Source organism: Triticum urartu, unplaced genomic scaffold, assembly GCF_003073215.2.
Source record: "Triticum urartu cultivar G1812 unplaced genomic scaffold, Tu2.1 TuUngrouped_contig_4273, whole genome shotgun sequence".
Classification (NCBI taxonomy): Eukaryota; Viridiplantae; Streptophyta; class Magnoliopsida; order Poales; family Poaceae; genus Triticum; species Triticum urartu.
In genome coordinates this window covers 9,606-25,698 of record NW_024114848.1, presented here as the reverse complement: position 1 = coordinate 25,698, position 16,093 = coordinate 9,606, and the positions used below count along the sequence as shown (strand labels likewise).

Below are 16,093 nucleotides of genomic sequence, written 5' to 3'. Positions count from 1 at the left end.
AACAACTCGACTCTCCTCTAAGAACAGCTGAATCCATCTTTTTTCTTAATACTCCCTCCGTTCCGAATTAATTGTCTTAATTTTGTCTAGATACAGAGATATCTAGCACTAAAATGAGTCTAGATATATCCGTATCTAGACAAATCCAAGGAGTAATTCGGAAGGGAGGGAGGGAATAGGTGATCTACTCCCTCTCTTACGAAATATAGGTCGTTTAACGATCTACAGTGCAAATTTTGCCAAGCTACGAATTTTCGCGACTTTTCCTTTCTACCCTCACCAGTCGCTCCCCGTCGCCGCTCTCTCCCCACTCGCCTCTCTCTCTCTCTCTCTCTTGCGCGACGCTGTCCTCCCCGTCACCGCCCTCTCCTTGTCGATGCTCCATCTCCCCCCCTCTCACCGGTATCTTGCTCTGCACCGCGGCCTAGCTCACAGCTCCCCACCATCCTGATTCATGTCGCACCGCTAATCCGCCTGCAGCAGCAGAGACACAAAGCTTCCATTTTTATGCGCCGGCGATGCGCTGCTGGGCGAGGAGGAGCTGCATCCGCGTGCGCTGGTGCTAGATCTCAATGCGCCGGCGCTCGATCTGCTTTGTGGAGAGGCGTGAAGGAGGCGCTGAAGCGGAGCCCGAGCGGCGCCGGCGCGGGCGTGAAGACGGCGGCGTGGGGAGCTGGAGCCCGAGCGGGAGGAGTTGGAGCCGCATCTGGACGTCGCCGTGATGAGGAGCTGGAGCCTCATCTGGACGCCGCCATGAGCTGGACTTCCCCCGACCACGACGACCCCGACGCCTTGAGGTTTGTTGATGCTTGAGCTTGCTGTAATGAATGGATTCTTCTTGTACTTCAGCTTGACTGTACTCCAGAGGCTGGATGGATGATGGGGTAGGATTAGTTAGTGGATGCGTTAGTGAGTCTGGATGGAGTAGGATTAGTTAGTGGATCAGACCCAGATTAGTTAGTGGATGCATTAGGAGTAAAATTCAGTAAGATGTGTACTGTCTCAAAATTTAAGAAGTCCAGCTCTGAAATTCAGTAAGATATGTACTGTACTCTCTGAACTCTGAAGTTAATGGATGGAGTATTTGAACTCTGAACTCTGGAATTTGTACTGTCTCAAAATTCAGTAAGATTTGTATTGTACTTGAGCTCTAAAATTCAGTAAGATTTGTACTATACTTGAGCTCTGAAATTTAGTAAGATTTGTACTGTCTCAAAATTCAGTATTTGTACTCGTTAATGTATTGCAGTAGCTGATGCAAGCTGATTTAGGAGTACATCATTTAAAGTAAAGAATGTGCAAGTTTACTGTCAAGTTTCTGGAGTTCCTGTAGTAGCCCTACTGTCAATTTCCTGTTAACTTGCTACCCCTGTCAGTTTCCTGGAGTTCCAGGAGTAGAGTAGTGCACTGCTCTTGTTTGAGTAATTAACTGAAACCTTTTCAGTTAATTAAAATTTGTTGTATACTGCTTGCTTGCATCAGTAGTGCACTACTCTTCTTGCTTGCACTTGAGTGCGCGCACACACACAAGGGTAGCTTCAGGCTCTCTCCTGGCCATGGAGCCATGGGCTGTGAATATTAAGCACGAAACAGGGGTCTCCTTTCCTCTTAAGCAAAGTAAGTACTCCATTATGATGCAAATTGTTGGAATATCTTTCTGAAATTTTGAAAAAGGAATCAAGACCTACAGTTTTACCCAATTTGTCATTCTTTCTGTATGCACACATTTGGCATTCTTCTACTCTTATCATATTGGCGTATTTGTATACTCCATTTTGGCATTTTTGGCATTCTTCTGTCTACACACATTCTGAATTTTGGCATTTGGGAGTATTGATATACAGTTTTACAGGGAGTATTTTGCACTGAAAATTCTGCCAAATTAGTAGCAAGTCTGTACACCGTACAATAATTTGAACAAATACTGATGGAGTATCACTTGAATCATTGGCAACAAATATCTTGAATTACTCATGTCTTGAATTATTGGCAGCAAATACTCCATCAGTACATCTATTGAATCACTGGAGTATCTCTGAATTGTGATACTGATGGAGTACTCTTGTCTTCAAATTATCAGTTCAAATTTAGTGATATCTCTGAATTATACTCCATCAGTACTGCCAGATTCAGTTAGCTTGTTCACATTATTTGTTGAATTATCGGCAGCAAACATCTCCTGAATCAAATGCAGGCAGCAGCTCAGGTTGAGGAGATGAACCTGGGCAGCTGCCGAGCCCAGCAACAGCTTGAGGAAGAGCCTCGACCTGGGCGTGCACGTGCCAGGAGGAGCTCCTGGACGTGGGAGAGGAGGAGTGTCTGGGCTGGAGGTGGAGGCGCCTGGACCTAGGCGCAGTCGCTGGATGTGGGGGCAAGGTGAGGGCGGAGGTGGAGGGCGAGGGCGGAGGTGGGGGCGGAGCTGGAGGGCTGAAGGTAGAAGACGAAGCAGGATTCAAGTTTAAACTCGGGGTAGTACAATCCTTTTGCACGATTTCACCTGGTCGGAACAAGGTCGCCAGCGACCTATATTTCGGAACGGAGGGAGTATATTACGTACTCCTAGTAATTGAATGGTTCCATGATTTCTCGCACGTGCTTAATTACCATGCAGATGCAGATGTGATGTGAAGTTGGATTAAGGTTGGTTTAATTATTCGGCATTGTCCTGTCCCGCGTTTTATTAATACTCCCTCTATTTCAAAATATAGTGCGCCCGCGCTTTCCGAGGTCCAACTTTGATCATAAATTTAACCAATGAAACCAGTGATCGGTCTTGGTAGTTAAATTTACGGTTAAAGTTGAAGCACGAGGATAGAGGAAGCACTACATTGTGGAATGGAGGGAGTACCTCATTAATTATTAATGATGAGATGGCTTGGAAGGAAAATGCGTATTACAAAGTAGTGAGACGGGTGGATGGGCAGGCCGCTATTTGACTGCTTCGTCCTGTTGACTCTTAAGATTTTACGAAGTCACTGTAGGCGCCTCGTAGTTGAGGAGAACGTTTCCTCCCATTGAAAGCGTATCGTCGGAATTTCTGAAATAAATCCAGGATAAATGCGAGCACCAGGATTTGAACCCTGATGGATTGGGAATACCACTGTCCACCTAATCATCTCAATCAGAGGTTGGTTCGCAATTTACTTTTACTTAGAAAAAAAGGAAGATAGTGTTGGCATGGTTTTGTCATGTGAAAGAGGGTATACTCCTTGGTTTGCATAAATAAATAAATAAATAAATAAATACAGTAAATAGTTAGGGTTTAATTTGTGTGACCAACAAACACATCACATTGTGGTGCGGGAGGGAGGGACCCAGGTGTCACTCAGGTGAGACTAGCATCCATCCTACCTCCCTCACCCAACCCTACCCACTGGCCACTGCGCGACCTGAGGTTGGGTTGTTCCCGTCGTGGTGGGATTGCGGCGGCAACGGTAGAGAGGGAGCATGGGCAGTGGCGGCGAGACTTCAGGTATTCCTTCCCATGCCCCCTCCCCCTCTCCCTCTCCCTCTCCCTGTTGACTCCGTCTTATTCTGCCTGCCTGCTGGTATTATGATAGGGTTGTCAAAGTTGGATTAGATTAGGTTTGTTTTGCTGGCCATTGATGTATGGAGGGAGGGAGGGAGGGAGGGAGGAAGCTACCTTGCTTGGTTCGGTTGACATCAATATGAATATGAATGGGAGGGATGGATGGATGGATGGATTCAATGGCCGGCCAAAAGTACTAGGGAGTATTACTAGTCGTCGTCTGAGGTGGGTGGTGAGGTCAGTCAGGGGAAGCAGCAGGGGAGGGGAACAAATGGTGAGGCAGGTGCCACCAACCACGATTACCCTACTACATTAGTAGGGTAATAACATTAGTCAACAATTGCCCTGCCTCCCTCACTTTTCAATTGCTTGCTTTCCCAACTTCATTTTCAATGCCTTTTTTTTGCGTGGAAAGAAAAAAAGAAAAAGGATTGATTTGTTCCTCCTTTGTCTTTGTGGTTGGTTGGATTGATTGATTGATTGATTCAAAGCAAGGACAAGGAACTGGTCTTCACTTGTATTGGATTGGATTGGATTCAACAAATTGAGCAAGAAAGATCAGAGAAAAAAAAACGGCTGTCCCTTTCCTCCCCATTAATCCCCTGCTCTGCTCTGCTCCCCAACCGATCACAATAGAATACTTGACAATTCTCTACTCGACTCCCTCCATCCGTGTTTGTTGCTTACTTACTCCTTGCATTTTTCAATCATTCTTCTTCTTGGTGCATCCCCAACCATCCCTCCCTTCTTCTACCCTTTGCTTGCTTGCTTGCTTGTCCTTTCTGCTGCTGCGGAACCCTCGGCCTATCCCAGTCCTCAGTTTTCCGGTTCTTACCATTACCAGGTGAGTGAGTCCAGCTTCGTCCGTTTCATCGTTCATCTCTATGCTTCCCTCCTTCATGCCATGCTATATATCAAACAATCAATCTATCGATGATGCTGCCTTTCCTTCCATGATTGCTTGCTTGCTTGCTTGTTACCTTCCTTCGCGCTATCTCACAAGGATTTGCTTGCTTGCGCTGCTCTCAGCAACACCAAAATTATTTTCATTCTTTGTATGCTTCTTCCTTCCGCCAAATTCTCCTTTTTATGTGTATTGCTCTTACTTTGGGGTGCTCGCCAAATTCTCCTTCCTTAGAGACTGCATGATTTTCCCTCCCACACAACCGCTCCTTACACAACAAAACCCCCAAATACTACTATAAGATCAGCACAACCACGCTGCTTTCTGTATCTCTGGATCATGACAAGTAACTGTTGTTTCTCCTTTTTTTCAGAATATGAAGACCGCCATCACAGAGAGCCTCCTGCATTGCTGAAACCTGAATATTACTTACTGCCAACAACTTGGGGGAATTTTCTCCTCTCCTCTGCAACGGCGCCATGCTGCCCTTGTATATCTGCTCTGCTATCTTCACATTATTATATTTCGCACATGTGCAGCAACCGACGGCTGCACAGATCACAGCACCATGGGAAGGTAAAATCCATCCATCCATCCATCTTAACCACCACCATACATACCTCTTTTAAATTTTTGTTTGGTATTGTACATATTCTTCTTATGTTTACATTCTTCTATATCCTCCTTGCATTATCATGAGAGCTAGAGAATGACTAACTAGTTGCTCTGCATTTCATTTGGTTCAACTGCAGTCAATGCTTTGAGAGCTATAAGAGGCAGCTTGAGTGATCCAAATGGATTTCTCAACAACTGGAACCGTGGAGATCCATGCGTCGCGAATTGGACCCGTGTTATCTGTTACAACGTAACAGCAAAAGATGATGGTTACTTCCATGTGCAAGAACTGTATGTCATCTCTCATATATATCCTTCCTGTGATGGAAATATGTTTCACTTGGTGATTGATATATTTTTCCTCCTACTATATATGTGGTTACAGGCAGCTTCTACGGTTGGGTTTATCCGGGACTTTAGCTCCTGAGCTTGGCCAGCTTTCCCGCATGAAAATTATGTAAGTGGAGTCGGTTCAGCTGCGTAATTATCGCATGGATTGCACAATTAATGAAGGGGGGGACTGACTACTTCTTTTAATTTCCTTTCAAAGGGATTTCATGTGGAACAAAATCACTGGGAGCATTCCTAAGGAGGTCGGCAACATTACTTCTCTGGAACTATTGTAAGTCGCTCCAAATCTACACCACTGATTGATTTGATTACAAACAAACATGGTCTACCTGAATCAGTTTCCTTCATATCCTTCCTGTTGGACATGGTGGTTATCATTTTCCAATAAATACTTGTTCCTCTTACCCTGAGATGATTGCACAATTGATGTTGCTCATGTAACAATGTGTCCATTGCTTATGTTTGCAGGCTCGTAAATGGGAACCAGCTGTCTGGTTCTTTACCAGATGAAATTGGCCTCCTTCCTAATCTTAACAGGATTCAGATTGATCAGAACAATATATCCGGACCCATACCTAAATCATTCGCTAACCTGAACAAGACCAAGCACTTGTAAGTAGAATATGTTTTTGCCTCTCTGTTAACTTGTAATCGTGATCCTTGTTACCCTAATGGATTTCCAATTTCTGTGCAGTCACATGAACAACAATTCATTGAGTGGTCAGATTCCACCTGAATTGTCAAGGTTACCTTCACTTGTTCACATGTAAGTACCTGACCTGACCACTGCACCCACCATAATAATTGTTTTTCATATATACCCTACTGACAGTATAATTCATTTGCAGGTTGTTGGATAACAATAACCTATCGGGCTATCTCCCTCCAGAATTAGCGCAGCTACCGAAACTGCTCATCATGTACGAAGCCTACTATTGTGCAGTAGTTTGAATATTATTCAATCCTTGATCATGAATCGGACTAAAATTTTCGGTTGTAGATGAAGCTCATGAGAAGTAGTTCCTCTGTATTTGTTTTTCTGTAGCTTAAATTAATACTAGTTACTAATCGGACTAGTGTTCTTTATGATAACTTGCTCAATAGTAATACTGGGAAGTTGCTTTAACTGGCATTAGCACAGTTATTAGTTGTTTGGGATTACTTATGATTTCACCCTGACCTTTACGGCTTTATTTCCTGCCATCAGTAAACCACTAGTAATTACGTGTTTTCAAAATGATTCCAGCCAGCTAGACAATAACAACTTCTCGGGAAGCTCGATTCCTCCATCTTATGGCAATATCACCACACTTCTGAAATTGTAAGTATGTTGTATATCTGTCTGCCTTGTTTAGCTATCTGCTCACATGACTAATGGATATGGTCCCTCCATCAGGAGTTTGAGGAACTGCAGCTTGGAAGGCCCTGCTCCTGATGTCAGTGGAATACCGCAGCTTGGCTACTTGTATGCATCCAATTCTGAAACTGCATATTACAGTACCTTATATGGAACAATCTTATACTTGCTCTGATCTCTCTTTCTTTCTTTCTTTCTTTCTTTCTTTCTTTCTTGTGCTGGTGTTTCTTTCAGGGATGTTAGTTGGAATCAGTTGACGGGTCCCATACCATCCGGCCAACTAGCAAGCAACATAACTACAATGTATACAACAAATAAAGCTTGTGCCATTTTGTTTCATAGAAACTTCCATTTTAAGTTTGCACTCACTTTTGCAAGCTGTGCAGAGATTTTTCCCACAACCGTCTTAACGGTTCTATTCCTGCAAGTTTCTCCGGCCTTCCTAATCTACAAAGACTGTAGGTCTCACAGTGCTCTTCTTCATTATTTGATATGTACCAAGGAGAACTTTAGAGGGGGGATGCTCTTCTTCATTATTGCTCATTCGGTCAATAGTAGTGATAATATAGTTAACATCAGTCTAACAAAGAAGTTGACTAATCATTGTTACTCCTTAGGGCCTGCTCGTCCATAATAGAGCACTGTTGATGAATGTTCAGTCGAATCAGACAGCTGACCTTATTTTATTTTTGTGGTGTTGATTCAGGTCATTGGACAATAATAACTTGGATGGCTCTGTTCCATCTGATGTTTGGCAAAATATCGATTTCAGTGGAAACAGAACCCTGATATTGTAAGGCCATCACAAGTTGAACCTTTTGTTTCACCTCTTTGACTCCCGAGAACGGTTTAATTAGCATATTTCTTTGGAACTGATAGTCTAATACTCTCCTTTGAATATTTTGCAGGGATTTCCACAACAACGGTCTCACGAATCTGTCAAATCCTCTTACGCCCCCTGCTAATGTTACCATCCTGTATGCATTTCTACTGAACAATTTCTTTGTTCATTTTAAAATTAGAAAAAACTTGACCTACTTGAACCATTAGAAAGATTCTATGTTGACACCCTGGAATTGGTCAGACAATCTTTGTTTGATAAAAGAAAAAAATCTGCTGTTGACTGGTACTATAGCTTGAATAGTAGTCTTAACTTCCACATGTTATCTACGACTATATGCTGCAACTACATACTGGATATTTAACCTCACAATTCGAAAAAAGAGTTTCATTCACACGATTAAGTGGAGAAACAATCGTGTTGGAGTTTTCAGACCCATTTATTTGCTGCAGCAGATTTATTTGACGTTGCCAGTACCTCATATACATTTCCTTTATGCACATGGCATGTTTAGGTTATCTGGAAACCCCGTATGTCAATCCCAGAACCAACTGAACATAGCTCAGTATTGTCAATCAACTCCAGAAGTTACCGCCGAAGGAGGCTCCATAGATAACAGCACACTTTGTGCGCCATGCGCAACCGACTTTCCTTTAGAAAGCGTACTCAAGGCTCCAAATCCATGTTCATGTGGCGTTCCACTGTACGTCGATTATCGGCTGAAGAGTCCAGGATTCTGGGATTTTGTTCCCTATGAAGCGCAGTTTCAGGAGTACCTGTCGTCGGGGCTCTTTCTCAACTCGTACCAGCTGGAAGTTACCACTTTCATGTGGGAAGAAGGCCCAAGGCTGAAGATGACGCTGAAGCTGTTCCCAAACAACACCATTCTTTTCAATTCGCGTGAAGTGGAGAGACTGAGATACATGTTCACAGGGTGGCTCATCGCGGACTCGGATATATTTGGGCCCTATGAGCTTATCAACTTCAACCCAGGGTGGTATGAGAACGGTATGTATGCATGCTATTTTATCTTCACTCCACTCCATATTCCGTTTCGTTGCAATCTTTTGTCGCGATGTTTGTATCAGTGATCAACACGTGCCTACAGCCGTACAGCAGAGCAACATATAGTAGCTTGTTTTCTTAAAATCTTTTCTAGTTAGGGTTACTCGTGGTAGAATTATTGAAGAGATAAGTCACATTTCCCTATGCTTTCTTTTCAGTACTGTCGCGTGGTACAAAGAAAAGTCTCAGTACAGGTGCCATTGTTGGTATTGTCATCGCAGCATTTGCTGCAGCGGCAGTTCTGTCATCACTCATTACTCTCATCATATTGAGAAGGCGTTCAAGACAGTTTTCAAAGAAACGCACCGGTAAGCCCCTCATTTCTACCTTCTTTGGTCTAAAACTGTTAGATGATTCAATCTCGTTTTCAACAAAGTGTAATAATAATGTTTCAGTAGTCCACTTTTATTTATTTATTACTCCCTCCGTCCCATAATGTAAGAACGTTTTTGAAACTATACCAGTGTAAAAAACGTTCTTGTATTATGGGACAGAGGGAGTAGAACACACTTCTTTTTGCTTCTGATTTTGTTAATTAGTACAGAGTTGCGGCACTGTACATATTGTTCTTTTGACTTTTCAATATGAGTTTGCTATTCAGTTGCACGATGAAAATATTCTATTGGCTTTGCAGCGAAAAGGATTCCGATGAAAATTGATGGCGTGAAAGACTTCACTTTCGAAGAATTATCAAACTGTACAAATGATTTCAGTGAGTCGGCACTAATTGGTCAAGGAGGGTATGGAAAAGTATACAGGGGGGTGTTGGCTGATGGAAAAGTAGCAGCAATAAAACGTGCACAGGAGGGATCTCTTCAGGGTTCCAAGGAGTTCTTCACGGAGATAGAATTGTTGTCCAGGCTGCATCACCGAAACCTCGTTTCTTTGCTTGGCTATTGCGACGAAGAGGATGAGCAGGTTGCTATTTTCCCCTGCAACTTTTGTTTTTCTATAAACTAATAATCAAAACTACAAATGTTGCTATGATGATACAAACATACTAATAAAAAAACATGTATTGCAGATGCTGGTGTACGAGTACATGCCAAATGGTACTCTACGTGATCATCTTTCAGGTTAGAACTTGTTTTCGATCTGTAGCCACCTCAAAATTATCATGCTTTTTTGGTCGCTTGCAAACTATTTTTGCCTGTCCTGTGTCGAAAGTTGCTCTAACTTGCCGGTGCTTCATTTACGTAATACTAACAGCTAAAGCTAGAGAGTCTCCAAGTTTTCCCATGAGGCTACGAATCGCACTGGGATCATCACGGGGCATCCTGTATCTGCACACGGAAGCCGACCCTCCGATATTCCATCGCGACATCAAGGCCAGCAACATCTTACTGGACTCCAAGTTTGTAGCCAAGGTTGCTGATTTCGGCCTGTCGCGGCTTGCTCCGCTGCCAGACACAGAGGGGAGCGCCCCTGGCCACGTGTCCACCGTCGTCAAGGGCACTCCGGTGATTATTGATTGGTTGAGTTGGCTTTGTGTACAATTGGCAGGGTTATCTTGACCCGGAGTATTTCCTGACGCACAAGCTGACGGACAAGAGCGACGTGTACAGCCTGGGCGTGGTGTTCCTGGAGTTGCTTACAGGGATGCAGCCCATTTCTCATGGGAAGAACCTTGTGAGGGAGGTTGTGGCGGCGAACCAGTCGGGGATGATCCTGTCGGTGGTGGATCTGCGGATGGGGGCCGTGCCGGGGGAGTGCGTGGAGCGGTTCGCCGCGCTGGGGCTGCGGTGCTGCCGGGACGAGACGGACGCGCGGCCGTCCATGGCGGAGGTGGTCAGGGAGCTGGAGACCATCTGGCAGATGACGCCCGACACGGACGGTGTGCCCTCGGAGTCGGTGGCCATGGACCCCACCCACACGCCGGCGTCGTCGTCGACAGCAACCGGGTCTCGGACGGGCAACGAGCAGTACGACATGTCGACGTCGGACGTGTCTGGCAGCAACCTTCTGAGCGGCGTGGTGCCCAGCATCAACCCTCGCTGAGAAAGATGAATTGTTTGTTTGTGTGGAGCCTGCATATGTATATATATGGTTGCTGGTGTATGGATGTGTGTAGTATGTGTCGTTTGTGCTTTTTTAGGAATTGTGCTCTGCTGCTGCTGGTAGAGATTTTCGTTAGAAATTTGTGATTGTTCAAATTTCCATTTGTGTTTTCGCTGCTAGTCAGGAGTATTAGGAATTTGTGAGCTATTAGAAATTTGGTTGAAATTTGTGATCGTTGATGTTTCTATTCCCTTGTGTAATTTGCTTCATTTGGTAGAAATTTCCATCTTCTGGAAAGTGCGTGCATTAGGAAGGAATAACAAACTCGCCTACTTTTTTTTTTTGAAGCAATCGTATATTTCATTAGACAATTTGTTCACAGAGATTACACATATGGTCACCGTACGAGACAAAAAGGCTTGTCAAATGAAGCTCACAAATTTCACAAGAAGTAAAACTATTATTCCATCCAAACAAATGAAGCTCACAAATTTCAACCAAATGAAGCTCACAAATTTCTAATAGCTCACATTGCCCTGTAAGTTGTGAAAATAGGAATAACAAATGAAGTGTGTTTAACTAGTAGGACTTTTACAAGCTTGCATTGTGTTTGAAAATAGGAACATGCTTATGTGTAATCTTGGGGATCCTCAGATACAATTCAGATAGATATTGGCATTGCCTACAACTCTGCTCAAGCAGCAACACTAAAGAGTCTATGCATGCTCTGTGCTGCCGCATGACTAAAGAGTGTGCAATGGCAAGTCAAGGGGGTGACTTCCATATTTCAGCTTAGGACTTAATTTATTTTATACTTTATATATAAAGTTAATGAAACTGAAAGTAAAAAAATGAAAGGAATGATTTTTTTATACTTTATATATACACGGATTTCAGTGTTTATACTTTATAAATTTCAACCGGGTCTCGGCCTGGTCTCGGCCTGGCGACAATCTTCTTAATTTATTTTATACTTTATATATACATGGATTTCAGTGTTTTCACAAGGTTACTGATGATTACTAGCAGGGATGGCATGCAAATAGTTACTTTTCATAAAGTTAAGAGAAAAGTATACTTTTCGTCCCTCAACTCTTCGCAAAGTTTAGTTTTCGTCCCTCAACTCTTCGCAAAGTTTAGTTTTCGTCCCTCAACTCTAAAACCGGATAAAGTGCACCCCGAACTCTCAAAACCGGTCACTTTTTGTCTCTGCTGCTGAGTCAACCCAGTTTTGACCGCGCGTAAACAGTACACCCGATGAACAGTAAATTCGAAAAAAATAGCAAAAATATTCAAAAAAATCTGAAATTTTATGGCATCGAAAATACTCAGGTGCGCCACGTGCGTGCAAATTTGCATCATGTTTGGAAGTTCGAGAAGCACGCAGCAAAAAAACAAAAGTAAATGTACACTAAAGTGAACAGTAAAATAAAAAATAGCAAAAAAATTCAAAAAATTCTGAAATTTTTTGGCATCGAGGACGCTCAGGTGGGCAAGGTGCATGCAAAATTTTGTGGTAAAATGACATCCGAGAAGGTCGTGCAAAAAAAAACAAAATAGCGTACGTGTGCGTGCCGCTTTGGGTGGTTTCCAAACCCTCGGATCTTATTTTACCACAAAATTTTGCACGCACCTTGCCCACCTGAGAATCCTCGATGCCAAAAAATTTCAGAACTTTTTTTATTTTTTTTATTTTTTTTATTTTACTGTTCACTTCAGTGTACATTTACTTTTGTTTTTTTTGCTGCGTGCTCCTCGAACTTCCAAACATGATGAAAATTTGCACGCATGTGGCGCACCTAAGTATCTTCGATGCCATAAAATCTCAGATTTTTTTGAATTTTTTTGCTATTTTTTTCAAATTTACTGTTCATCTGGTGCACTGTTCACGTGTGGTCAAAACCGGGTTGACTCAGCAGCAGGGACGAAAAGTGACCGGTTTCGAGAGTTCGGGGTGCACTCTGTCCGGTTTTAGAGTTGAGGGACGAAAACTAAACTTTGCGAAGAGTTGAGGGATGAAAAATATACTTTTCTCTAAAGTTAATGAAACTGAAAGTAAAAAATGTGAAACAGAAACTGGTAGGTGTATCAAAGTTAATGAAACTGAAAAAAAAACTGGTATGTGTAATAATTTTTTGAAAACCCAGTTTTTAAAATGGGCGAAATTGGTTTTGAAAACATATTAAAACGGTTTCTTGGAATTGAGAAACTTTTATTTAAATGAAAGGAATGATTTTTTTCAAATTCAAATATATTTATAACAGATTGCAAATCAATTTAAAGTGAGAGAGTTTGATGTATTGAAGAAAAACTTGTATTGACACTATATATGAAGTGAGAGAGATTGTTCGGTCGTACGTGTAAAGTGAGGGGCATGGCTGAAATCACGTGCGTGGGCCCTGTCTGATGAAATATGGTGAGTAAAATGGAGAAAAGAGTGAAATACAAATATACAAATTTTGAGTTGACAACATCCTATTGGTGGGAGAACCACCGGTAGCTACCGGAACCGGTAAAAAAACACTTTGCGCGCCACCACCACAATAGGAGTTGGACAAGCCTTGTTCATCCCCCTTAGCACCAACAGTTGGGCATGTGTGAGCGAGGCATCATGCCCAACAGTGATGCGGTGGGGAGAAACGCCAAACCTCCAAGGAGTAGGCCGTGTGCGGCCATCCCTTCCTGGTGCAGTGCTCGAAGAGAGCAGGGTACATTGTCGTCAATGGTTCTCCCTCAAGGCATCGGCAATGGTGAGATTCTTCCTGGTCTAGTGCTCGAAGAGAGCATGGTACACCGTCGCCAGGATCGTGCGTTGAAGCCAGTGGTCCTTCTAGAGCGCGATTCGCCTACCGTTACGGAGGTGGAAGATAACCGAGGCGTTGAAGAGTGCCCCCACCTTCTGGTGGATGGGCAGCTCTAGCCCATGCCACAACTTGTTGTGATCGGTCCAATACTGCCATGGCAAATTTTAACATGCTCCCTCTTACCTCGTCTTTTTACATGTGAGGTAGAGAGTTAATCAAACCACTAATTAATGAGATCAATGGCTCAGATGCATTATATACTCTTACCTCTCATGCGAAAAGAGGAGGTAAGAGCCGGCGAGTCATGTCGTGAGCGCCTCTTGGCCGTGCTCGTTGCCTACAGATTGAAGATGCCGAGGCCGCTAAATTTTTTCTGTGTATATTTCATTTTTCTGTTCCTTTCTCCTTTTCTTTTTTTGCCTTCCAAGTTTAGTTTTCCTTTTTTCATTTTTTGAAACTTCAATTTGAAAAAATGTTCATAATTTCCATTTTGTTTAAATTTTCGAAAATATTCAGAATGCCAAAATTATGTTCCTATTAAAAAAATATCGGGAACTTTAACTTTTTGTTCTCCTTTCAAAATATATTCAGCGTCCAATTGTTTTTCCAATCTTTCAAACATGTTCCGTTTTCAATAGTTATTAAAAAAACTCGTGTTTTCATAAAAATATCATGTTTTCAACAAATGTTTACTAATTTCAAAAAATGTTCGTATTTTGATTTTTTTTCATGTTTTTCCAAAAAATACATGAAATTTTCAAAAAAAAAAGGTTTTTCTAAAAATATTCGAGAATTACAAAATTTTTTGTTGCCAAGAATATTCGGCAATTCATAATTATTAATGTTATTGCAAATTTTAAAAAGAATCAATACAAAAATCTTTCAAATCTTAGACTGCAGTATGTTCTTAAATATTCACACTGGCCACGGGGTAGAAGGGCGCGTTTGTTCAAGTGCCTACCAACATGTGGTTGGGTCTTTGAAGTCATGAGTTCAATTCTTCAACGCGTTTTTCTTTTGGATTTTTACTCGCGCATTGCAAGCAAACGTCGTTTTGGTGTGTTGGCCGAGACGTGAACTGTTGTGTGTTGCATGCGTTTTTTGGACCGTTTACCATGGGAAAAAAAAATCTATCCAAAACAATACAAAATTTTGTGTGTCCTAGAAAAGGAAAAATAGTTTGTTCGCAATTTCGTATGTGGGCTGCGCGCGCTGTGGCCTAGCGAATCAGCCCACTTATTTTTCTGCCCATGCAGTTGGGAAAACCCTATTTGCCGCACAATATGTTAAATAGTGGGACCTTCGCACAGGTGACCAAGACTGGGCCAGACCGGTTTTATTTTTTTCTGTGTTCTATTTCTATTTCTAGTTTTCGGTTCCTTTCTCTCTTTTATCTTTTTTTGTAAATTAAATATTTTTTGTAATTTTTTTGGAATTTCCATTTTTGATCACATTTTCGAAAATATTCATAATTCCCAAATAAATCCCGTTTCAAAAACTATCCGGATCTTTAAATATATTTTCCCTCTATCTGATTTTTTCAAAATTCAAAAATGTTCTCAATTTTCCAAAAATATTTTGATTTTGCATAATTGTTCAAGATTTATAAAATGCATATTTTTCATGTTCGAAAAATATTCTGTTTTTAGTGGAATTTTGAAAAGTTCCAAATTATGTTCCTGTTTAAAAACACATTTCTAATATGTTTTAAATATGTTCCGGTTTTAAATAATTATTCAAAAAATTTGTTTGTTTACATCATATATATATATATTCTTCTCTTTTAGATGATGAACTAACTTTTGGCGATCAGGTACGGTAATGGAATATCTGTAAAATGCCTCATCTACAATGCCACCGGTGCGACTCTGAGCTTGGCTACCTACAGCGATTGGCACGGGCATATCTATGATACACCCTACCCATCAGATATTCAGAATGGGCAGTGGGGGGCATTTCTCCACGTCCACCCACGTGGAGCTGCGGCTGGTTCAGCTGGTGCCGTTGTGTATCGTACCAAGCTCCCCTCCGGCGACGACGGCTCCTGCGATTGGTTGTTCAGCAACGGGGTAAATACTGCATGCATACATACGCTTATCTCAAAAACATGGCCAAACTCTACTATGTACGTAGTGCATATTCTTATATATTTTATGTATGCAGGCGTACACCGAAATCCGTGAGGAAGACCACTACCCAAGTGTTGGAAGCTGGGATTTTATCTACAATGAGAAGCTGGAAAATTCAAATGCCAACTCTACTGATGACAACTATGGATATGTTTCCAAGACTGACATCGGTGAAGGCAGTACCATGAACGCCCCTGGAGTTTTCCAGTTTCCCTACTAGCTAGATCTCGTTGCTAGCAGCGAGTGATTTTTGTGGTCTTCAAATCCTTGTGTGCCGAGGTAGTTTGCAGGTGTTATTTTCCTTTACTGTCTTTGTGGTGAATTTTCTAAGATCCGGTGGTCCGTGAATAATCAGGGAAGAGGACAACCAAATAGACATGTTATGTAATTTTATTTTATTTATCAGTCGTTTTGTATCAAGTTGTCCTTCTTTTGTACCGCCTATTGTTTTCCTTAATAAATACTATGTCTGTACCAAAATATTAGATGTTTCAATAATA

The 16,093-nt window shown here is 42.0% G+C and overlaps 2 protein-coding genes across 4 annotated transcripts; both read left to right on the top strand.

Annotated features, from left to right (window-relative positions):
- Positions 1-304: 304 nt before the first annotated feature.
- On the top strand, positions 305-10,940 carry LOC125527594 (probable LRR receptor-like serine/threonine-protein kinase At1g06840). Of its 3 annotated transcripts, none has more exons than XM_048692112.1 (20): positions 305-797; positions 4,807-5,009; positions 5,186-5,339; positions 5,434-5,505; positions 5,599-5,670; positions 5,868-6,011; positions 6,094-6,165; positions 6,248-6,319; positions 6,646-6,720; positions 6,796-6,864; positions 6,991-7,059; positions 7,143-7,214; positions 7,463-7,549; positions 7,665-7,733; positions 8,112-8,605; positions 8,821-8,970; positions 9,297-9,580; positions 9,687-9,738; positions 9,872-10,122; positions 10,166-10,940. In XM_048692112.1, exons 2-20 carry the CDS (start codon positions 4,913-4,915, stop codon positions 10,658-10,660), a joined length of 2,850 nt encoding a protein of 949 aa, XP_048548069.1. In that variant the 5' UTR covers positions 305-797; positions 4,807-4,912; the 3' UTR covers positions 10,661-10,940. The 3 variants fall into 3 exon arrangements, with proteins under 3 accessions (XP_048548069.1, XP_048548068.1, XP_048548067.1); XM_048692111.1 differs by lacking the exon at positions 305-797 and adding an exon at positions 3,321-3,472; XM_048692110.1 differs by lacking the exon at positions 305-797 and adding an exon at positions 3,899-4,373.
- Positions 10,941-14,714: 3,774 nt separating this feature from the next.
- Positions 14,715-15,813, top strand: LOC125527593 (23 kDa jasmonate-induced protein-like). The gene is made up of 3 exons (XM_048692109.1): positions 14,715-14,797; positions 15,278-15,533; positions 15,628-15,813. The coding sequence occupies exons 1-3, from the start codon at positions 14,715-14,717 to the stop codon at positions 15,811-15,813; spliced, it is 525 nt and encodes a 174-aa protein (XP_048548066.1).
- Positions 15,814-16,093: the final 280 nt, after the last annotated feature.

Excerpts from the sequence above, each read along its gene's own strand:
- LOC125527593 (XM_048692109.1), top strand. The coding sequence starts at position 14,715 with ATGCAGTTGGGAAAACCCTATTTGCCGCACAATATGTTAAATAGTGGG. Across the intron at positions 14,798-15,277 it reads ACCAAGACTGGGCCAGACCG|GTACGGTAATGGAATATCTG; the intron begins GTTTTATTTTTT and ends TTTGGCGATCAG. Across the intron at positions 15,534-15,627 it reads ATTGGTTGTTCAGCAACGGG|GCGTACACCGAAATCCGTGA; the intron begins GTAAATACTGCA and ends TTATGTATGCAG.
- LOC125527594 (XM_048692112.1), top strand. The coding sequence starts at position 4,913 with ATGCTGCCCTTGTATATCTGCTCTGCTATCTTCACATTATTATATTTC. Across the intron at positions 7,060-7,142 it reads GCAAGCAACATAACTACAAT|AGATTTTTCCCACAACCGTC; the intron begins GTATACAACAAA and ends CAAGCTGTGCAG. Across the intron at positions 10,123-10,165 it reads CCGTCGTCAAGGGCACTCCG|GGTTATCTTGACCCGGAGTA; the intron begins GTGATTATTGAT and ends TACAATTGGCAG.